Source organism: Photinus pyralis, unplaced genomic scaffold (assembly GCF_008802855.1).
Source record: "Photinus pyralis isolate 1611_PpyrPB1 unplaced genomic scaffold, Ppyr1.3 Ppyr1.4_LG9, whole genome shotgun sequence".
In the NCBI taxonomy this organism is placed as follows: Eukaryota; Metazoa; Arthropoda; class Insecta; order Coleoptera; family Lampyridae; genus Photinus; species Photinus pyralis.
The window spans coordinates 7,740,133-7,762,622 of NW_022170878.1; the positions used below are offsets into that span (position 1 = coordinate 7,740,133).

The 22,490-nt window shown below is 44.2% G+C and overlaps 3 protein-coding genes across 4 annotated transcripts; 1 reads left to right on the top strand and 2 right to left on the bottom strand.

The window, feature by feature from the left end:
- Positions 1 to 2,800: 2,800 nt before the first annotated feature.
- On the bottom strand, positions 2,801 to 5,792 carry LOC116180514 (H/ACA ribonucleoprotein complex subunit 4-like). Of its 2 annotated transcripts, none has more exons than XM_031500536.1 (5): positions 5,220 to 5,792; positions 4,589 to 4,722; positions 4,319 to 4,535; positions 3,312 to 4,185; positions 2,801 to 3,261 (listed from the first exon to the last, which is right to left on the bottom strand). In XM_031500536.1, the coding sequence occupies exons 1-5, from the start codon at positions 5,221 to 5,223 to the stop codon at positions 2,967 to 2,969; spliced, it is 1,524 nt and encodes a 507-aa protein (XP_031356396.1). In that variant the 5' UTR covers positions 5,224 to 5,792; the 3' UTR covers positions 2,801 to 2,966. The 2 variants fall into 2 exon arrangements, with proteins under 2 accessions (XP_031356396.1, XP_031356395.1); XM_031500535.1 differs by lacking the exon at positions 5,220 to 5,792 and adding an exon at positions 4,892 to 5,027.
- A 119-nt stretch (positions 5,793 to 5,911) lies between these two features.
- LOC116180515 (dnaJ homolog subfamily B member 12-like) lies at positions 5,912 to 8,421 on the bottom strand. The gene is made up of 5 exons (XM_031500537.1): positions 8,184 to 8,421; positions 7,843 to 8,130; positions 6,456 to 6,843; positions 6,241 to 6,404; positions 5,912 to 6,193 (listed from the first exon to the last, which is right to left on the bottom strand). Exons 1-5 carry the CDS (start codon positions 8,314 to 8,316, stop codon positions 6,075 to 6,077), a joined length of 1,092 nt encoding a protein of 363 aa, XP_031356397.1. The 5' UTR covers positions 8,317 to 8,421; the 3' UTR covers positions 5,912 to 6,074.
- A 6,060-nt stretch (positions 8,422 to 14,481) lies between these two features.
- On the top strand, positions 14,482 to 21,297 carry LOC116180221 (protein MLP2). The gene is made up of 6 exons (XM_031500105.1): positions 14,482 to 14,990; positions 15,036 to 15,250; positions 15,304 to 15,442; positions 15,490 to 15,891; positions 20,329 to 20,469; positions 20,519 to 21,297. The coding sequence occupies exons 1-6, from the start codon at positions 14,610 to 14,612 to the stop codon at positions 21,206 to 21,208; spliced, it is 1,968 nt and encodes a 655-aa protein (XP_031355965.1). The 5' UTR covers positions 14,482 to 14,609; the 3' UTR covers positions 21,209 to 21,297.
- The last annotated feature ends 1,193 nt before the right edge of the window (positions 21,298 to 22,490 follow it).

Consider the following 22,490-nt stretch of genomic DNA (forward strand, 5'->3'; position numbering starts at 1 on the left):
GGGCGCCGGAAGAAAATGCGCTAGGGAGGGGCCCTTACATTTTTGGAATAGAAAATGTTACCTAACTATTTTTAAATTAGTCACTCAATAGGATACGCAGCTAAATCATATATCCAACAAAAACCATTGGTGTAATAGTGTAATAGGTACATATTAGACACAGAGACAAAACAAAACAAGAACAAAAGTAACAAGTTACAGTAGTTCACTGAAAAAAAAAATGAAATTAATAGCACTATATTATAAAATTTGCTGTGGTTAGCACAGATACCACCCGCACACCGGCGCATGCGCATTCTACGTTCTTTTAGGTTTAACAATATATTGTGTACCAAATTTGGTTCCAATTGCTTAAGCCGTTAATAAGAGTTTAGCACACTTGCGCAATTCTCCCCGAAAGCTTTTCAGCTCTTCCTTTTATATCTAAGAATATGTGTACCAAAAGCGCCGAACCGAAATATGTAAGTGACATGACAATATTGTCATTGATGTTTTTCCAAAACAAAACGCCACCCTGCGGTCGTCGGTTAATTTAATCTCTATAGTCTATACAATCATTAGTTTAAAATACAATATAGCAACTTTATGGACATTGAGGTAACTCAATAAGGTTATAAAAGGTTTACCTACTTTTGCTTTGTCACCGAACAGCGATGGGACAGAAAAATGTGGCTGTGTTCTGGTTTTATTGTGAGCTTTCAACATTTTCTAAAAGGGATTAAGTGATTTCTCAAATCCCAGGGAGGGGCCCGGGCCCCCCTTGCCCTTTAGTAGCGGCGCCCATGCTCAAAAATCTTGTATCAGGAGAATATGATGTGCGAGGAGATGAAGGTTAGGAAAAATTTTTAGTGACGTTAGGTTAGGGTGATAGGTTAGGTCAAATTAGTTTGCCAAAATTTTAGACGCCTAAACTAATTTGACCTAACCTAACTATCACCCTAACCAAACCTCACTAATTTTTTATCCTAATCTTCAATCTCCTCGCACATCATATTCTCCTGATACAAGATTTCTGAGCTATCCTAACTATCACTCTAACCTATAACCTCACTAAAACTTTAACCTAACTCTCAATCACCTTCTCGGACATTATATTCTCCTGATACAAGTTTTGTAAAGGTTTAAGACTAAGTAAGGCGTTGAAATATTTCTGTGGGAGAAGGTTTACATCGTGAGCACAGTGTCGTTTAAAAATGTGATGGACGCGCACGGTACGGCCACGGTGAACCATTTGAGGAGCCTTTCATTGACTTTGAAATAATTACTTCGACGCGTGTAGTGTGCAAGGGTGCGTGTCCACCAAATCCATTCTCAGCGTCCATGTAGCCCTTTCCCACATGTCCTGGAGTGTCTGTATGCCCGAGGTCCGCAAAGGTGTCGTCCCGTCGCCTTTTGAATCTGTATGTCGGTCGTGGCTAAAATTCAAAAGTGATTACGAAAAAAGGGACGTACTTGGCGACATCTCAACTAAACTGTAAAATCTATAACTTGAAAAAAGTGTATTGATTACCAAGGAGATGGCCCGCCACTTTTACATATTATATTTAAACTAATTAATCAAAAACCGGACCATTGAACTACAATTGCTCTACAGATTTTGCAAGACTTCGTCAATCTTGAAGTGCCATTTAAGGAAAACTAAGTCCAAGGCGGCTATTAATCGCATAAATTCAAAAGCAATTTCAAATGAAGTTACGTACGTGGCGACATCTCAACTAAACTTAAAATACTATAACGTGAAAAAAGTGTATCGTTTACCAACGAGATGGCGCACTTGTACATATCATCATTGAATTTATCAATAATATTATATTTAAACTAATTAATCAAAAACGGGGGCATTGTACTACAATTGCTCTACCAATTTTGCAAGACTCCGTCCATCTCCATAATTTCAAACAGTTCCAAGATTGGGCTACTAGATCAAAAGTTACAGCCCTTTGAATTTTTTGTCGAAATTGGTTTCTAGTCTATAACTTTTGATTGAGAAGTCTAATCGAAAAAGTACGAATCGTTTTGGATTCTACGCACCAAAATTAATAAGAAAAATTGTTTTCCCGAGAAATTTTGGTGCAGTAGATTTTTGGTGAAAAAGGAAGGTTATACACTGCCTTTTTTTGCCCCGAAAAAAAAATTCTCAGATCGACCCGGAAAAAATTTTCTTATAGAACGTGGCCTGTAGAATCCATAATTTCAAACAGTTCCCAGATTGGGCTACTAGTTCAAAAGCTACAGCCCTTTGAATTTTCTTTCAAAATTGGTTTCTAGTCTATAACTTTTGATTGAGAAGTCTAATCGAAAAAGTACGAATCGTTTTGGATTCTACGCACCAAAATTAATAAGAAAGTGTTTTCCCGAGAAATTTTGGTGCAGTCGATTTTTGGTAGATGGCGCTCTTTTCCGTTTCACGATACACAAATAGTATATAGCGAGTTTCCTGTATTAATATATATTAAGGTATTTGCTCTACTTATCTCTCTCGTCACGGCACTCTTGCAACAGTCGTTTACGGGCGATTCCAGTTATGAGTACAAGTTCAATGCAGAGAATGTCTGACCATATTCCCTCTTCAATATCTATGTGCCTGACGCGCATTCACTTACAAACTCTTTGTTCTTATGCAGTTTGAATTGGTAAGACTCGCGGTGAAACATTTCCAGTGGCGTAGCTTGCGGTATTCTCCTTTTAATTACATAAAAGCGGGAACGTTTGCTTTACCTTACCTTCAAACTATCTTAAGTGCAAAATTTGGGCAAGTTCTCATTAGCCATGGTAAAAATAGGTAAAAAAAATACACAAACTTCTGACATAGTAGAAAATTAACCTTCATCTGAGGTTTACAAGAAAAATTATACAAAAATTAATGGAACATCAACTTTGTAAAAGGCGGGCTTCAGATGCCCCGCTCCATCCGTTAAACCTATCTAACTTAAACCTAATTTGTGGTAAAATCTTAAAAACATTTTTCAACCCTCATCTTCCTCTACTTTGTCTTTCTTCTTCTTCTTCTTTTTCTCTTTTTTGGGTTGCTCGACCTCCTGCTCTGCAGTTTCCGCGGGCGCGGCAACCTCTTCTTCGGGCTCCGTCTTCACCTTCTTCTTTTTCTTCTTCTTCTCTTTGTGTGTACTCGTCTCCATTGTCGTGTCAATGTCCGCGTTCGCAGACGAGTCTAGAGTAGCACTTATCTTCCGCTTCTTGCTGGTTTCCTCGGTGACCTCTTCCTTTTTGATTACTGGTACCGTTGCGGCAGCGGCTTGCGCACTATAACAGTTATGGGTAAATGGATCGTCCCCTTCGGTGGAAATACTTACGAGTAGTCCACGTAGCTGGTCAACCATTCGGTGGGCGTATTTTCGTTAGGTTTGCCGTACTTATCCAGCAAACCTTCGGCGATAAGAGACTTCTTTTTGCTGGCTCGAGGACCCAACCCCCATTTACGCGGGTAGGTGTCTCTTTCCATGATCACGCGCTTAATTTTCGCCACGATGCCGTGATCGCAACTGGCAATTGTGGACGTGGTCATGAGCGCGACCGCCAGCGCGATGGCCTCCCCTTTCGTCGTGACAATCACAATCTCCTGATGCAACTCGATGCCGTCCTCGTACCTCAGAATGCCGGGCAGTAGGATTTTAGCACCGTAACAGACCGCATTGACCGAGCTGTCTTTCATAATAATCCGCTTGTGCCCCACCAACAGACTTTCCAAGGGCCTAATCACTCGACGCAAATACGTCTCGTCCTTGTGATTGTCGTACAGCCACTGGGCGTCGAGAATGTCGTGCATGGTGACCATACTGTCGTACTCGCTTTGTATACCCGAACGTACGCGTCGCAACTCCAACATCTGCCCGCCAACGCCGACCACCAGTCCCAAATGAACGCACATCGTCCGTATGTAGGACCCGGCCTCGCAACTCACCCAAAACACGCCCATATTTCGACTTTCGTCATAGTCCAGCAGTTTACTGTCGTAAACCGTCCTAACTCTAAGCTGTCGCTTAACTGCCGAGATCAGGGGAGGCCTCTGAAACAGCGCCCCCCTCAACTTCTCGAGTCCTTGAATGACGCGCGGAATTCCGCCTTCGCATTCCGAATGCAACTTGAAGACGGCAACGTACTCCTTGCCGGCTCCCTGCTGAGATTTGACCAGGCGAGTCGCGCGATCGATGCACACGATCAGGCAACCTTTAACAGAACACCGGCGTAAGCAACATCTCGAGAACAGAATTCTCTCCGTCACCGTTTAATGTACCTAGAGGTCGTCGGGTGACCGAAACGATTCGGCTACAAATCGCGACCTTTAGGACTATACTCTAACCTGTCACTTTGGGGTCGAGCGTGCCCGAGTGGCCCGTCTTTTCCACCTTGAGTATACGCTTGATCCACGCGACCACCTCGTGACTGCTCGGATTGCTCGGCTTGTCGAGGTTGATGCAGCCGGCGTGGAGGTACTCGGCGATATCGCGTTTGAGTGGCGACGCGCCGAACGGTAGCGGCGTGTAGTGGTTCGTGCGAACGTTCAGCCGATCGAAGTGCTGCGGGAAACGGAAAAGACGTGAGCGCGAAACGTTAAAAAGATGTAAGTTACCTTCAGCAGCAGCGGCCATTTCGAGGTGTCCAATTGGGCGATTTTCGTCGAGGATTCCAAGTGGAAGTCGTTCGATTTCTGAATTTCTCCTATCGACTTGGATTTCTTTTTCTTTTTCTCCTTCACGGTTGCTTCTGCAAAGAGGCAAGTGATCCTTTAGACGTGCTAAAGATTTAAGGTTAGGAGAGATCGAGCCGCATTCAAAAACGGGTTACAGAACAAATTACGAAGCATTTCCATGCGGTAAAAAGGGCAGGTGGTTAAAAAAATAGGCGAAATTTAATTCTATTAACGATTTCTTACCGAACTCGGCCATTATTATCAAACACGCAAACACGTGTTGTTTAGCTTAATTTTAGGTTAGGATAGTCAACAACCGAAACAGGCAGCCGTGGCAACAGCGCGAATTCAAATTTTGTGCAATATACAGGGTGGGGTCAAATAATTAAGGGCAGGATAATTATAAAAAGTTAGGAAAAGCGTTAGAGCGCAATTACTTGAACCAATTCAATTAATACTTAAATTGGGGACGTAAGGTCAACGATCTACTTTGTTTTGTTAGCGCTTGATAAGTTATCTAAATTGAATGCGTATAAACAGAATGTCTCAAAACAATTGTGACGTAACTTACCCATGGTACCTTTTTTCGTAATCTGCTCACAAACGTATAAGAGAAGTATAAAACTTATCTCCTTCGAAGATTTCCGGTCATCCCAAGCAAGAAAACATAGAAAGCCAACAATTTTCGTCCATCTGTTGCTACCTGCTCACGTTTTCGTGCGAGAAGACGACCGAAAGGGATCACTCCAACCCTTATACGGTTCCATATGAACCCCATGTAGCTCATCAGTCTCCCACAGTCGTAAAATCACCGAACAGCTCCATAGTACACAATGTTACAGGTGTATCCAAGATACCAGTCTGCGGGCGACTGCATTCCCGTGTCAAAGCGGTCTTAAGGACTAATACATAGGACCGTAGCCAGGGAGTGACCAGGGCTGGGTACCGCTCCACCTAGAACGTGATCTTGCCCTCCTTTCTTTCCGCCCCGTTACGTGTAAATACCATACGAAAACACAAAAACGATTTTCGGAAATACCGCAATAAGACGGCGCGGCGTGATCAAAAATTCCGTTTGTCTGTTAGCCAATCAGAAGGCAGTAAATTTTTAATCGTACGGAAAAGTTGAACATTTACGTTTCCATTGGTCCGTTTTTAACAAGAGTGAGGTTATGTTAGTTCTCCGACCCTCTCTCGGAAAACTTATTATTTTAAAGATTTTCTCGACAGGCTGAAAAGAGGACAAGGATATATGTCGCGAAATAAACAGAAAAATCACATATATTTTCCTCTTAACAATAAATAAATAAAATTTGACCTTTGGGCTACCTGATCACATACTATACTTACAACACAATTTCAAAATTATCAACAATCTCTCCACGAGTAGTAGTATTCGTAATTGAAAAAAAAAAAGAGTGCGAAATTATCTACCCATCCCCCGTATCTTATGTAATTTCTCGCAAGAGGGCGTTTTAATACTCTGAGCGCTTTTAAACATGTCCGGATCGCCGAAATTTCGCGCCTTCCAAATCATTGTATCACCTGCAAGAGAAGGCGTCAGAGGGTGTTTCAAATCCCGAGCAACTTACGGTAATTTTTCTCGCGATAGCAGGCGTGCCGTAGGTTTGTGATGAAGTCCTCCTCGATGGACAGCTCGAGCCGCTGCACCGAACCCTGGTACTCGCTGTGGAAGTTCTCGCGCACAAAGTACTGCACGCCGAGGTTCTCAGTTCGCCTCGCCACAGTGTATTTGCTAGAAGCAGATCGAGGTGCAAACGCTCTCTAAGAGATCGCCGACACTTACTTGGTAGCTTGCAGACTGTAGGCGGGGTCGGAGATGAACAGGCTCGACGCCATCGAGAGCACGATCGCGAGCAAGATCGGTAGTAGCTGGAAAAAGGCGGCGAATCCGCTCTGCTGCTGCTGCTCCCTCTGGTGGCTGTGATGCGAGTCGCTCGAGCCCATGTTCTGTCGGTAAACGCGCGCGTTTCGGCGCACGAACACGTTCGAGTTGCCGAATCCGCTACCGAAGAACATGTTGAATAGCTCCTCGGCGTTTACGTCGGATTCGAATCCTCTGGTGTAGGTGTAGCCGTGGTGGTGGTGACTGCGCGACACGCGCTCCTCTTCCGAACCGAACATATCGTACTGTTTACGTTTTTCCGGGTCCGTCAAGACGGCGACGGCGTTACCTGAAGGTTAAGATTGTGTTACTGTCGAAACACATCCAATGCCCCCCAACCCCCCTTTACTCCTATTGGCATGTTGCTCCCCCCCCTCATATTTGAAGGGGAAGGGGCTCTAAAGAAATCATTTACTGTACAGGGTGGTTCAAATTCGTGGCTCACCATTGGGAACCATGATCGTTTAAAGAGCAATCAATTTTTCGCGCTTTCACGATCGTCTAAAAAGCAGTCCAATTGGGAAATATTCCATCCCCCCGGTATTAACCCCTCGCTTCCACACGTCTTTAACCCTCCGCCCTTTCATGATCGCCTCAAAAGCAATCAATTGTTATTTGCCAGGGTGGCAGATACCCCAGTATCAATTTTTATACCCCCACCTCCTCCACAGTATTACCACGTCAATTAAAAACGTCTTTAGCCCTCCATGCTTTCATGATCGTCTAAAAAGCAATCAGTTGTTATTTGCCTGGGTGGCAGACACCCCAGTATCAATTTTTATACCCCCACCCCCCTCCCCAGTATTACCACGTCAATTCAAAACGTCTTTAGCCCTCCGTGCTTTCATGATCGTCTAAAAAGCAATCAATTTTTATTTACCTGGGGGGAGGTGTATGCATAGGGAATTTGAATCACACTGTACAAATGAAGGGGACAATCAGAAGAGAATTCCAATTTTGTTGTCTTTCAAAATTGGGCATACTCGTACCGCGGAGGGGGGGGTCTATACCCCTTGTTTAGTATCTCACATCGCGACTGAAAAGAATCCTTAAGCCGCCTTACAATTTTAAGCCCATGAAAAATAATTGCCGGTTGAAAGAGACCTGGGATACCACCCCCCTCCCCTCCAAAATATTATGGCCCCTGCTAAGTACGTATCCAACTATATGCCGTGTCCACACGCTCAGCAAACCCGTGTCAGGTGAGAATTTGACACAAGGGTCCACACACTTGGAGTTTGCGGCAGGTGCTAAGGGTGTGGAAGCGGCATTAGAGAGAATCACAAACCGATCGCTTTGAAGGCCTCTGCGGCTCCGGGACACTTATTCTTGTCGGGATGAAATTGGAGCGCCAACTTCTTGTACGCCTTCTTAATTTCCGAATCCGTCGCGTCTTTAGTGACCCCGAGAATTTCGTAGTAATCTTTGCAGGATTTTATGCGTTTTACGTCCTCGAGCTGCTCGGTGGTGTACTGCGGCGTCGTGTGGTCCTCACGTTTGGGAGACTGTTTACGTCGTCGCGGCTGCTGGTCGGGCTCGGGCGCGGGAGCCATTAATTTGATTTGCACGAGTAAATCTGGAAGAAAGGATTTAGTCGGGGGGACTGTCGCTTGCACGGTGGTGGTAAACCTTTAGCTCGCTGAGTCGGGTAGAGACGTTCCGCTTTGTGTAGAAATTTCTCCGCTTTTTCTTTGTTTTTTATTTTGATTTGTTCCTCGGCCAGTTCGATACATCGTTCCGCCTCGTCTTTATTCACTTCCATTACGAATTTTGCCCGCAGTGCGTTGAAGATGAAAAAATTGAGTTTTGGATGCGAATGATGCGAAATTAAAGAGATTGACAGGTCAGTTTGACAGAACACAGCTGATGCTCATGAGTGGTGTGACGTGTGATACGCATGCGCAGTACGCAAGGCCGCAGAAATAGGCTACATTCATGCATAACATTGACGCAAGCAATTGCTATATAGGGTGCCAAAGAACAAATTTCCCTGCAACCGCAATAAGACCTTCGTATACTACGAGGGTATTCCGTACTCTCCGTACCCCCCGGTGATTCGGTCTCTTGTACAAGTATTACAGGTAACAACCATACCTACAATATTTTGGGAGAAAACGTACCGCCGGAGGGTCTGGGGGATATGAAATAGCCCCCCAGGAAACGTGAACAGATTTCCATACTAACTGCAATATGACCTTCGCATACTGGGGGGGGGGGTATTCCATATCCCTCGGTAGCACGTTCTCTTACAATATTACACGTAACAAAATACCCTCAATGTATTCAGAGAAAACGTACTATCGGGTGGTCTGGGCGATATGGAATACCTCCCAGGAAAAAAGAACAGATTTCCATACAAACTGCAATAAGACCTTCGTACACTAGGGGGTATTCCATGCCTCCCAGACCCCCCGGTGGTACGTCCTCTTGTAATAGTATTACAGGTAACGGCAATACCCCCAATTGTTTGAGAGTAAACTACCATCGGCCTGGAGTCCGGGGGATATGGAATACCTCCCAAGGGAAAAAAGAGCAGATGACTCTACAACTGCAATAAGACCTTCGTACACTAGGGGATATTCCATGCCCCCCAGACTCCTCCGGTGGTACGTCCTCTTTGAAAGAAAACGTACCACCGGCCTCTAGGGTCTGGGGGGTATGCAATATCCTCCACAAAAAAAGTCACTAAATATAGAAAGTACCGCAATCATCCGCCATTTTTGGGCAAATTTGCTGCCAACTTAAAAAAATTGACAAATAAAATCTGAATAGCTGTCATTTTTTATAACCTAACTTCATAGTACTGTCATGTTTTATAAAAATATATACAGATATCTCCAAACAGGTGGAACAATCCCTAACATTAAAGTTACTAGAATCTGGTAACTTCCGCCATTTTTGGGCAATAATCATGCGTTCTCTCTCTAACACACGAGCCCAATAGATTGCGGTACTTTCTATATTTAGTGACTTTAAAAAAAAAGAACATTCAGCGCCCTCTATCTATAAGCGTGTGTACAGCATCTTCGGATTCTTATGGTTTCTTGAAATTTGTTTCTTCGCATTCCTTTCACACTTTCTCCCTGACCGTTTCGTATCTACCTCTTTGGCACAACCTTTTGGCTTCGAGCTCTCTCTTCTTTGCGCTCACAATATTCTGGTTACTTCAATCTCTTTCCTTTTAACTTTTTCACGACTTCTTCAGGCTTGTATCGACGACTCTGGGCGCATTCACTTTCCACTCACTCTCTTTCACTCGTACCCTCTTCGCGCCTACTCTCTTCCGTTTTTTCCCTCGTGTTTTACGGCTCTTTTTTCCGTTTTGTATCTATCTCTGTTTTCTTTGCGCCTGCAACTTCACATTTTTTCCCTATGCGCTTTCTTCATCTTATTGACCCGTTGATTTTTAAATTTTCATCAAGTCTCCATCCTTCTTCGCTATTGCAATCTACAAGCCTATTTCCTTCACGCGTCTTCCTTAAGGCTCCATCTTCTCCATCCCTCCCTAATACTTCCCATCACAACTCATTTGCGCCTACTTGCTGAGAGTATTTTTCCTTTGCGTTTCTTTTGCGCCTCCTTTAAGACTGTTTCGTATTCACTTCTTTGGGGCACATTTTCGTCATACTCACTCCTCCCTTCCCCGCCCCACTCTACTCTTCAAATTTTTTCATTCGTGTTTCGTTCGCGCCTCTTCCTTTTGACACCCCTTTCCCCACAAACAACATTATCTTTTTGAGTTTCTATTTCGCCCTTTTATTACTCTTCTGCGTCTTCCTTCTTAGCGCCCGTTTCCGTTCCTACTTTCTGGCCTTCGCGTTTCTTTGACGCCGTTTTCATGATTGTTTCTTCTAGCTTCCACGTCCCCTTCCTTTAACTCTTTCCTACCTTGTCAAGTTTTTTCCCTTCGTGTTTCTTTCAACCGTTTCCCCACAACGGTTTCTTCTTCGGGTTTCCATATCACACGTTTTTCCCGCCTCCTTCGTGTTTCCTTTCTTAGCGACTAACCACCAAGCCTCTAGTACCACATTTTCTTCTTGTCGTACCTACTTTCTTCAACGCGTTTCTTTCACTCTCTTATCACAACTGTTTTGTACCCACCCTCTTTGAGGATTATCTTTTTTCTTCACGTTCTCCTTGAACCTCCGCCCCTACCTTTGGCACACCTATACAGTCTTCAGGTTTCTTTTCTCTACGCCTTTTTCAAGCCTTCTTCGCGACTGTATCGTATCTTGTCTACTTCCATGGCACATTCTATCTAACTTCCATCTCTCTTTCCTTTGCGCCTACAATCTTCAAGTTGTTTTCTTTGCGCTTGTCTCACGACCGTTTCGTATCTACCTCCTTGGCACATTCTTCTTCCTTCTCTTGGCACCTACAATCTTCAGTTTTCTTTCCTTTGCTCTTTTTCCACGCTTTCTTTGTTAGATTTTAATGTTTATTATCATAAAAGTAAACATAGAAAATATAGAAAAACTTCTGTACATCTTAAACGTGTTACATGATGACATGCTTACTTAAAACTTAACTATTGTCTTTCATCTCTTATTTTAATGTTGGCAACCATGTAAAATGGATAGGTACCATAGAATACATATAATAATTACTATTCTATATAACTTAACATTCTTCACAATTGTTCTATAGCTTCCTGCGTCTATAACTTCAGGTGCACTTCCTTTGCGCTTTTTCACTACCATTCCATATCTATCTCCTTTGCACATTCTTCTAGCTTCCATCTCTCTTTTCTTTGGATCTACAATCTTCAGGTTTCTTTCTTTTGCGCTGTTTTCGACTTCACGATTGTTTATCTACCTCCTAGCTTCCATCTTCATTTTCTTTGCTGCAGGTTCATTAGTTTTCGCTTTTTTTCATGCATTTTTCACGGTCGTTTCGTATCTATCTCCAGGTTTTTTTCCTTTGCGCTTTTTTCACGCCATTTTCACCATCGCTTAGTATCCACCTCTTTGGCGAATTCTTTCAGCTTCCCTCTTTTCTTCGCGTCTATACAATCTTCAGGTTTCTTTCCTTTACGTTTTTTCACGGCTTGTTCAGCACCATTTCGTATCCACCTCCTAGCCTCAATGTCTCTTTCCTTTACGCTTACAATCTTCAAGGTTTCTTTTTTTTACGCTTTTTTCACGCCTGTTTCACGACCGCTTCGTATTTATTGCCTGGGCACATCCTCCACAGCTTCCACCTCTCTCTTCTTTTTTGCCCATAAATCTTCACGTTTCTTTCTCTTTCTCTGTTTTTTAGCGCCCACAGTGTTCAGCTTTCTTTCCTTTCCGCTTTTTTCACCCTTTCTCACGACCGTTTCGTAGCTATCTAGCTGTCACCTTTTTTCTAACTTCCATCTCATTTTCTTTTGCGCCTACAGTCGTCAAGGTTTCTTTGTTTTATGCTTTTTTCACGTCTTTTTCATGACCGTTTTGCATCTACCTTCTTGGTACATACGTTTTAGCTTCCATCTCTCTTTTTTTCGAGTCTACAATTTTTAGGTTTTTTCCTTTGCGCTTGCTTTCTTCACGACAGTTTCGTATCTATTTCCTTGGCACATTCTTCTAGCTTCCACCTCTCTTTTTTTACGCGCACAATGTTTCTTTCCGTTGCGCTTTGTCGCGCCTTTTTCACGACCATTTCGTATCTTTCTAGATGGCACATTCTTCTAGCAGCCATCTATCTTTTTTTTTCACGCCCACAATCTTCTTCGCTTTCTTTTCGCGTTTTCTTCACAACTGTTTCGTACCTACCTTCCTGGTACATTGTTCTAGCTTCCACCTCTCTTTTCTTTGCGCCTTCAATCTTCAGGTTTCTTCCTTTGCGTTTTTTCGCGCTTTCTTCACGACCATTCCGTATCTACCTCCTTGGCACTTTCTTCTAGTTTTCATTCGTTCTCTTTGCGTCTACCAGTAACCCCTCGGTTTCTACAAAGTATAACTACACTCCTCCTCCCTTTTTTGCGTTTACTCTCTTCTTCGTGTTTCTTTCACGCCTCTTCCTTTTGCACACCTTACCTCCAACTCTATCTTCTTCTGGTTGCTATTACGCCTTTTTCACGCCTCTCTCATTACTATTTTCCGTTTCCTTTCTTAGGGACTATTTCCAACAAGCCTTTCTTCTTTCGTAATCCAGTTTCTTCAAGTTCCTTTCGCTCTCGCTTCTTTCACTCCCCTTCACAGCGATAGTTGCACCTACTACCCCATGGCGCATTCACTCTCTTCGAATTTCTGTACCTCCCTTCGTCGCACCTACAATCGCCATGTTTCTGTGCTTCGCGCTTCCTTGACGCCTTCTTCACGACTGCTTTCTTGGCGCGTTCTTGTTTTGCACTACATTCTGCAATTCTCTTTCCTTTCAACTTGTTTCATGTCTTCCTTCACTGTGGGTTTCTTCTTCACACCTGCTTTTAGCCTTCACCACTTCTTTTCACCGCGCAATTCTTTCCTTCAGACTTCCTTCTTCTTTCACATCTCTTCCCTTACGAATCTTCCTTCTTCAGTCTTTTTTTCGCGTATCGCGTTCGCTCAGCGTTGGGCGTTGTTTGAGTGGTTCATTGATCGAGGGCAGAACTGGGGTACTGCGTTTCGCTCGAAAAAGCGCTCCAAGCGGAAAAAGGGCTTGCGAGCGTACTTTTCAGAGCGGTCGCTTGGTGCTCGATACTCGAGCGTTTACTTAAAGTGCTCGGCGCTTTTTTCTGCTCGCGAGTGGTTTTTCCTCTCCTGAACGTTTTTTTTCGCTCGTGAGCGCTTCTAACCGCCCTCAAGCGCTCGAGCACTTTTGGAAATGCTCGGAACACACATCGCAAAACAGCTCGATCCTCTTGTAGAGGATGTTACACAGACGAAGAGGCGGCAAAGTACGTGCTTTGTGAATGTTCCGCTCTAGTCCGACTGAGACGATCCATGTTGGCCCGACATGGTAACGATCAGAGCCGCCTCCTCCTCTTCCAGCATCCTTAGGTTCGTTGGGCGACTATAGTCAAGGAGGTAGGTAGTATCTTGGTAGGAGCTTGTCCACTCTTCTATCGTAATCCAGATCCAGAATTCCTCGTATTTTGCGTCTCTTTTCATTCTTTCTGCGTGCATGCTGCTACGAGTGATCTCTTTCATTTTAGTATCTTAAGAGAAGGCCGATGCAAAAAGCATTTAGGTCCCCCTTAGAGCTGGGTCGAGCGCTCTAAAAAACCGCTCGAATCACGTAATTGTCTTAAAAATGCTCGCGAGCATCGAGCTGTTTTGCAAAGCAGAACCGCACTCCTAAAAGTGCTCGAGCGGTTTATCGCGAGCGCTCGGGAGTGGAAAAAACTGCTCAGGAGCGGAAAAACCCGCTCGCGGGCCGAAAAAAGCGCTCGAGCGCCGAGCACTTTAAGTACGCGCTTTTTCCGCTTGGAGCGCTTTTTCGAGCGAAACGCAGTACCCAGCTCTGGCCCCCTACGCTTTCATGGTAAACGTAAACAAATGAAGACCACGATGATTGACGCTGCCAAGATTTCGAAATTCCGTTTCAAAAGCTATGAGTCAATTACGATTAATTTTCCACTCAAACGAGTGGCGCTTTCCGTTAGTCAATTATTTCCTCTAATTATTGACGACGCGAAACACGTGCTAAAGGCTATTTTTAAGCGAGCCTCTTCCACCGTACACGACAAAACAAATACACAAGATCTATTTATAATCGAAATTGGCGGCGGAGGTTTATTCCAGTACGTTTCGAACGATAGATCGATCGAAAAAAAAGTGCAAAATCACCACGTCCGCGATTTTTTCCCCAAAAAATGTCTTATTCAGCAACCACGAATGTGCCAGTGGGAGGAGTTTGATCAGAGTTTTATTTTTAATTCAATTACGTTTCGCCTCGTGCATGCGCCAGACGTTTTGGCATACGAATTGCAGTCGATTAGCCAAAAAATTCTAAAAATATTCCTCGTCGCCAAAAATTTTTATACGCGCTCTGCAGAGGTGGTACAACAAAGTTCGGTCGCCTTTCTTTTCTTTTGTGACGCGTCGACCTTAAAGGCTATTTTCGTTTGACCATAAACGCACTAAATCGAAAATGGGAAACACAAAGAGTGGGTGCTACGACGAAGTCAGTGTTGATCCGTGGTGGCCGGAAGGCAGTGACCAGACGCCAGTCATGAACGAAATTTCAACGCTTCACCAGAAACGTGTTAAGTTAATCGCGGAGAAAAGGCAAGAGATGAATAATTTGCGGGAAGAAGTTGCAAGGCTCAAAGAAGAAAATGAGCGCTTGATCCAGAACGCTTCCTTTGAAGTGCCAGGGAGTGAGCTGGAGCAACAGCTGAAGGATGCCAGAAGCGAAATTCAGGCGTTCGAAGTGGAACGGAAGGAGTATAGCACACACGTCACAGCCCTTAAGGATATAATCGCAGTGTCCAAACAGCTACTGTTGATGAAGGAAGACCAGCTGAAAGAGGTACGTCTCTGACTCTTCCCCCAGTTGCTTGACCGTCCATTTCAGCTGACCGAACAAGTTGACCAAAACCAAAAGGCGCTCAGCGTCAACGAATCTTCAGAGTGCGCTCGCAAGGAATACGAAAAACAGCTCAAAAGCTTCAGGCAACTGAAGACACTTTACGAGGAGCGACAAGAAGCGCAACGAAAAGAAAACAGTGAGCTCAAAACGCAAATAAATGAGCTCACCGTCGATCTCAACGCGCAGGAGACCACAAACGCGTAAGCGCTTGCGCGTTATTAGACCGTCACCCCACTCCCCTTTGTTTTTCTAGCGAACTCCGTTCGAGACTGGCCGAGCTCGAAGGCGAGGTATCGGATAAGTCGGACCAAATCTTCAATTTGGACTCCCAGCTGGGTTTATCAAAGGCGGACTGCCGAGAGTTACAGTCGCAGTTGGCGGTCATCAATCAGGTAAGGCCGAACTGCATAAGCGAAACGCACCAAGTATGCTCTTGCAGCTCTTCTCGCAAATACTGACAGGTTTCAATAACGGACAAGAGATCGACCTGGATAAACTGATCAGGACGCTCGAGGAGAACCACGACCTGCTCACCGACATCGCGAGCAACGAAGAAAGCGACCAGGCCCTGCCCAAGGTGCTCCTGGACTTGGTCAACCAGGTCAATAACGAAAGCGGCGAGGCCGGAACGAGTCAGAGGGGCGAAACGACGGCGCTGAACAGCGCGACCGAGATCGTGCAGAACCTCCCGAAGGTGTGGCGCGTGCTGATCGAGCTTCTCAGCCATCAGAGCGCCCCGGTCAACGAGCTCAATGAGAGCGATGCGTGCTACAAGTCGGTGCAAACACCCACCGGACCGACCTTGGTGTTAAGTGTGAGCAAGACATTCATCCGACTCAAGGTAAGCCACCTTCACAATCGTTACTTTAGTATTTCGCTTCTATTTATCTTGAAAATTGTATGAGTAGTTACGGTACAGACAGACGGAGATTTCACTTTAACAATTTCAAAAGACAACTTTCTCTGTTCGTCTGTCGCAATGCACGTGTCAAATTTTCAAAATATTTCCCCCTTCTACGATCACTTTTGGCACCTACGCCAACAAAATTTTAAAGGATCAACCTTTTTTAAAGTCCTGTACTGAAAAACCATTCAGAAGTTTTTAAAAACCTAAAAGACCTTTCCAGAGGATCTTAGTCTTTTTTAAGAATGTTTAAAAACCTTTATTTGTGCTTGAGAGCCTTAATGAATCACCCTTCAAAAATTCTCAATAATGCAGTTTTCTGAAAAGTTTCTAATGGTCTCTAAGTGCATTTCGGGACCTTTGGAGAAACCTTTAAAAATCGCCGAAAGTTTCTAAGAGCTTTCGAAGAGTACAAATGCGTTTTAAACTTTTAAGAGCGTTTAATGGCGGTTTGCACCATCGAATTTAAACCAAATCTGAGTTTAAGCATCGTAACAACAATCATTGCCATTAATTTTAAGCTAGCCCCTTTTAAAGATCCTTATTGGATCTTTAAAGGCATTTTAAGAATATTTAGTAACATTTAAGGGTCGAACTTTAAAATTATTATTAATCTTTGAGAGCTCAAAAGCTTCCATGAGCCTTCCAGAAAATGTAATAGAGACGTGGACTATTTACAAATATTTGAAACACGAACCTTGAAGGACCTTTAACACCCTGGAAAGTTAGCCCCCGAAGACTAGCAACAACAGTTCTTTTGATCACAGAACAAAGGAGCATAGGCTCGGGGTCGGTGGCTACGCCGCCTCGCCTCACCCTATGATAGGAACCATGGAAGAACGACAACTAGTTAATTATGGAACTTGGACACCAGACACTCGAAATAGCATCAGCACTTCCCATTAGAGAACTGAGGAACATTTGCTTGATTCGAGCGGATACCCCGTCGAGCCTCGGTCTATGAGAAAAAAACGCATGGACACGAGCAATGTTACAAAACTTAAGAAGTTGGACCCCGAAGACTATGAACAGCATTAGTTCTCTTCATTACAGAATCAAGGAGCATAGGCTCTGCTCGAGGGGCTACGCCGCCTAGCCTCGGTTTATTATTAAAAAAATGGAAACGAAAAATGTTGCAGAACTTAAGAAGTTGACTACCGAAAACTAGGAACAGCATCAGTTCTCTTCATCACAGAAAAAACAAACATAGGCACGGCTTCCGCGGCTACGCCGCCTCGCCTCGCCTCGCCATATGATGCAAACAATGGAAGAACAACGCACTACATGATTTTGGAAATTGGATCTCAAATACTCGAAATAGATGGCGACCAGAATTGTTACACAACTTAAGAAGTTGGACCCCATTCCCCAAAGATAAGGAAGAGCTCGGCTTCGGTCACTACGCCCCCTCACCTCATCCCTATGATAGGAACGATGGAGAAACTATGGAGGAACAATTGAGGAACGTTGGACGAACGACGTACTACCTAATTTTGGAAGTTGGGCCCCAGATACTCGGAATGGCATCAGACACAAAAAAAATATGCCCGGTTCAAAGGGCTGCGCCGTCTAGGCTCGGTCTATGATAAAAAACATCGACACGAAAAATGCTATAAAAGTGGGACCTCGGAAGCTAGGAACATCAGTTCTCTTCATCACAGAACCAAGGAGCATAGGCTCAGTAATGGCGGCTACACCGCCTCGCCTGGCTGTATGAAACAAACCATGGAAGAACGACATACTATATCATTTTGAAAATATGATCTCAAATACTCGGAATAGAATCAGGCCTTCCCATTACACAACCGAGGAACATATGTGAGGCTCGAGGGACCACGCCGCCTAGCCTCGGTTTATGATATACAAAGAACATAGACGAGAAATGTTATAAATCGTAAAAAGTTGGACCCCAAAGACCAGGAAGATAATCAATTCTTTTCATCGGGAGCATAGGCTAGGGTTCAGGGGCTACGCCGCCTCTCCTCACCCTATGATAGAAACCATGGAGGAAGACATGCTACATAATTTTAAAAATTGGATCCCAAATACTCGAAATATCATCAACCCCCCCCCCCCCTCGGCATATTGCAGAACCGAAAATCATATGCTAGGCTCTAGGGGCTAGCCCGCCTAGCCTCGGTCTATGATAAAAAAGAACAGAGACGAGAAATATTACAAGACATAAGAGGTTGGATCCAAAAAAACCGGAAGTGCATCAATTCTTTTCATCAAGAAACAAAGGAGTATAGGCTCGGATTCGGCGGCTACGCCGCGCCGCCTCTCCTCTCCATATGATACACACCATGGAGGAGCGGCATGCAATAATAATAATATAATAATAATAATACACACAATTTCGGAAATTACTAGATACTTGAAACAGCCCATTCCATTACCGGACCCTGGAACATATGCTCGGCTAGAAAGGCTACGACGCCTAGGCTCGGTCTATAAAAAAAAACATGGCGACGAAAAATGTTACAAAACTTAGGAAGTTGACCCCCCAAGACCAGAAACAGCATCATTTCTCTTCATCACAGAAGCAAGGAACATAGGCTTGGTTTCGGCGGCTACGCCGCCTTGCCACGCCCAATGATAGAAGCCATGGAGGAACGACATGCTATATAATTTTGGAAGTTGGACCCCAGATGCTCGGAACAACATCAGCCCTTCCTATTACTGAACCAATGAACATATAGTTGACTCGAGGGACTACGCCACCTAGCCTCGGCCTACAATATGAACCACGGATGCACGAAACAGTAAATAACTTTGGATACTCGGAACAGCATAAGCCTTTCCCATTACAAATCCGAGGCAAATATACTTGGCTAGGGGGGATGCGCCGCCTAGGCTCGGTTCTATGTTAAAAAAACATAGAGACGAGAAACGTTACAAAATTTAAAAAGTTCACTCCCGAAGATTAAGAACAGCATCTCCTCGCCCTAGGATAGGAACCTGGATGGAGAAACGACCCACCCAATTTGTGCCCCATATACCCGAAATAGCATCAGACCTTCCCATTACTGAACCGAGGACTCGAGGAACCACGCCGCCTAGCCTCGGTCTATGGTAAAAGAACATGGAGACGAAAAATGTTACAAAACTTAAGAAGTTGGCCCCCGTAGATTAGAAACGGCATCAGATCTTTTCATCACAGAAACAAGGAGCATAGGATCACTCGCCTCGCCTCGCCATATGATAGAAACCATGGAGGAACGACATAATTTTGAAAATTGGACCTTAGATACTCGGAATAGCATCAGCCCGGTTCGAGGGGCTACGCCGCCTAAGCTTGATCTACCATAATAGAACCTGGAGACGAGAAATGTTCCAGAACTTAAGAGGTTTGACCCCGAAGGCCAGGAACAGCATCAGTTTTTTTCATTACAAAACCAAGGAGTATGGGATCGGCTCCGGCGGCTGCGCCTCCTCGCCTCGCCCTATGATAGTAACAACGGGGGCACGAAACATTACATCATTTTGGAAGTTGGACTCCATAAGCCCTTTCCATTACAGAACCAAGTAATATATGCTCAGATCGGGCTGCTACGACGCCTAGCCTCGGTCTATGATACAAACAACGTGGAGACGAGAAACGTTACAAAATTAAAAAGTTGGTCTCCGAAGACTAGGAACAGCATTAGTTTCATTATAGAATCAGGGAGCATAGGCTCGGCTCCGGCGGCTACGCCGCTTCGCCTCGCCCTACGATGAGAACCTTCATGGAGAAATGCCATACTACGTAATTTTAGAAGTTAGCCACTGATACTCGGAATAACATAAGCCCTTATTATTACAATACCGCGGAAAATAAGGCCTAGCATCGGTCTCTGAGAAAAAAAAACATTGTGACATAATATGTGGCAAAACTTGTGAAGTTGACCCCCAAAGATTTTCATTACTTTTCATTAAGGTCGGCTCCGGAGGATGCGTCGAGTCGCCTCGCTCTATGACAGAAACACGACATCTACCGGGACTTTCGATATCGGGCGCCTAGGAAGAAATTTTTGGGTTTCTTTTTGGCTAAACTTTAAGGATTTTTACGAAACGCTTGTTCAAGGGCCTTGAGAATTCTTAACAAGCATTTACGGGTGTTTAAAGGTCACTAAGGGCTTTTAAAGGTATCTTAGAGCTTCGAAGGGCTTCCAGAGTCTGCTAAATGCGTTAAAGCCTTGGAGAGCTCCTAAACGAAAAATTGTAGACTACTTTGTCTCCTACACATACTTACGTTACACCCTGTATAAATCTTTCAAGGGTCGAATAAAAGCGAGCTTAAAATTTGAATGTAATCAAATGTAAGAGGACCATTTGGGGTGGGTCGGGACTCCTCCGGAATTTTTCTGTGTTACCTAACTAATTAATCGCTTTCAGAACCTAATCGTCGAAAAGAAGGCGCTCGAAAAGGAAACGAACAGACTGAAGCAGCTAAACTCGCACCTGGAAAATCGCCTGCAGGACCAAGAGAAACGGCTCGAGATGGTTTCCAGTGAGGTGGCGAAAACCTGGCACGTTGTAAGTAGACCAGGCGGAATATTCGCAATGATTGTTTCTCCTCGCGCAGGTCGGCAAAATGCAGAAGCAGCACCAGATGCTGCACACCCAGGAGAACATCCTCCGCTACGAGCTGGCGCAGAAACGCAAGCTGCTCAACGAGCTCAAGGAGGAGCTCGAGTACTGCCGCGAGAAGTGGATGCAGGCGCGCGAGAAGAACTCCATCACCGAAAAGCAGTGGAAGCAGCTCCAGTCCGAGTTCGCCTCGCGTAGGAAAAACGACGACTTTAATAACAGCGGCGAGAGCGGGTACAGTGACGAACGCGAATCGTCGGCGAGCGACAGCGAGGAGGATCGCGCTGGAATCCTGGAGGTGGTCCAGGAGGAAATCGCGAACATCGAGAAGCAGTGCAAGGACGACGGCGAGCAGGCGAAACACGACGACATCAGCAACACGTACAAGCGTCTCGAGGAGCACATCCTGGAGACGATCAAGAAAACGCAGAGCGGCGAAGAGTTTCCCGAAGCTGAGACGCCGGAACAGGTCGACGAACCCGCCGCGGCGGCGGCGACGACGTCGAGTCACGAAGAGATCTTGAGCAGGAAAGAGGCGCGACTGAGAAGGTTAGAGGAGGAGACCAAGGAGCTGGTGGGGATCGTTGTGAAGAACGCGTTTCGGGGGGAGGAATTTTGCAGCAAGTTGAACGTGTTGCACGACAAGTACGGAGGGGGAAGTTCGCAGGAAGAAGACAGCAATTAGTGGGGAATATTTGATGTTTTTGTTGTTAAATTTTTATAAAGTTTTGTATTGATCATTTGTATACAAAATATATTTATTGATGTTTGTTATTTTGTCTTTGTAATATGCATGATGTTAAAACAAACCGACCCAAATACAGAAGGAAAGTTAATCGGAGGTTGCTAAGGCGCACGAGGTACAGTGTCCGCACGAGACAACAAAGAAGAATCGGAACTATATTAAGTGCTTCCTCCGTGATATAAATGGTTAATAGATCCATACAGGGCAACAACACACTGACAATATACTTGCATGTGAATACATGAAAAAGTACATAATAAAACAATATAAAGGCACAATTGCCGTGCTTTCAATAAGCCGATATCAGCACGTAGTTAATGGTAAGATGTGTTGCCTAACCGAACTGGTCTGTCAAAAAAAGTTAACAAAAGCGCAAATAAGAGTTTGTTTCCAGGTTTCTTTTATCCTTCTCTTTATAAAAGACTTGTATAGGGACTAGGGAATGCAGTCCCGCAGCAAAATCTCAATCCCGGTATTTGCGGGATCCTTAGATGTTAATCCCGCGGGATCCCGGTATTTACGGGATCCCGCAAAATTTTAAATAAATTGGCAAATAAGCAATTTTGTGCAGTTAACCTCTGTATTAAAATAAATCGCTAATTATCACAATATTCAACAAAAAAGTACCTTCAGCCTAACTTAGAACTCAAAAAAACCTCACCTGTAAAGCACAAAAAGGCGAACTTCTAAAGTGCCTCAAAAATCATAGTACATTTTTAAGTCTGATCGAAAAAGTACGAATTGATTTGGATTCTACGCACCCAAATTAATAAGAAAAAGTGTTTTCCCGAGAAATTTTGGTGTAGTTGATTTTTGGTAAAAAAGGAAGGAATTGAATACACTGCCTTCTTTTGAGCTCCGAAAAAAAAATTGTTTCAGATCGACCCGGAAAAAAAATTTTTTTATAGAATGTGGCCTGTAGAATCCATAATTTCAAACAGTTCCAAGATTGGGCTACTAGTTCAAAAGTTACAGCCCTTTGAATTTTTTTTTCGAAATTGGTTTCTAGTCTATAACTTTTGATTGAGAAGTCTGATCGAAAAAGTACGAATTGTTTTGGATTCTACGCGCCAAAATTAATAAGAAAAAGTGTTTTCCCGAGAAATTTTGGTGTAGTCGATTTTTGGTAAAAAAGGAAGGTTATACACTGCCTTTTTTTGAGGCTCGAAAAAAAATTGTCTCAGATCGACCCGGAAAAAAATTTTCTTATAGAATGTGGCCT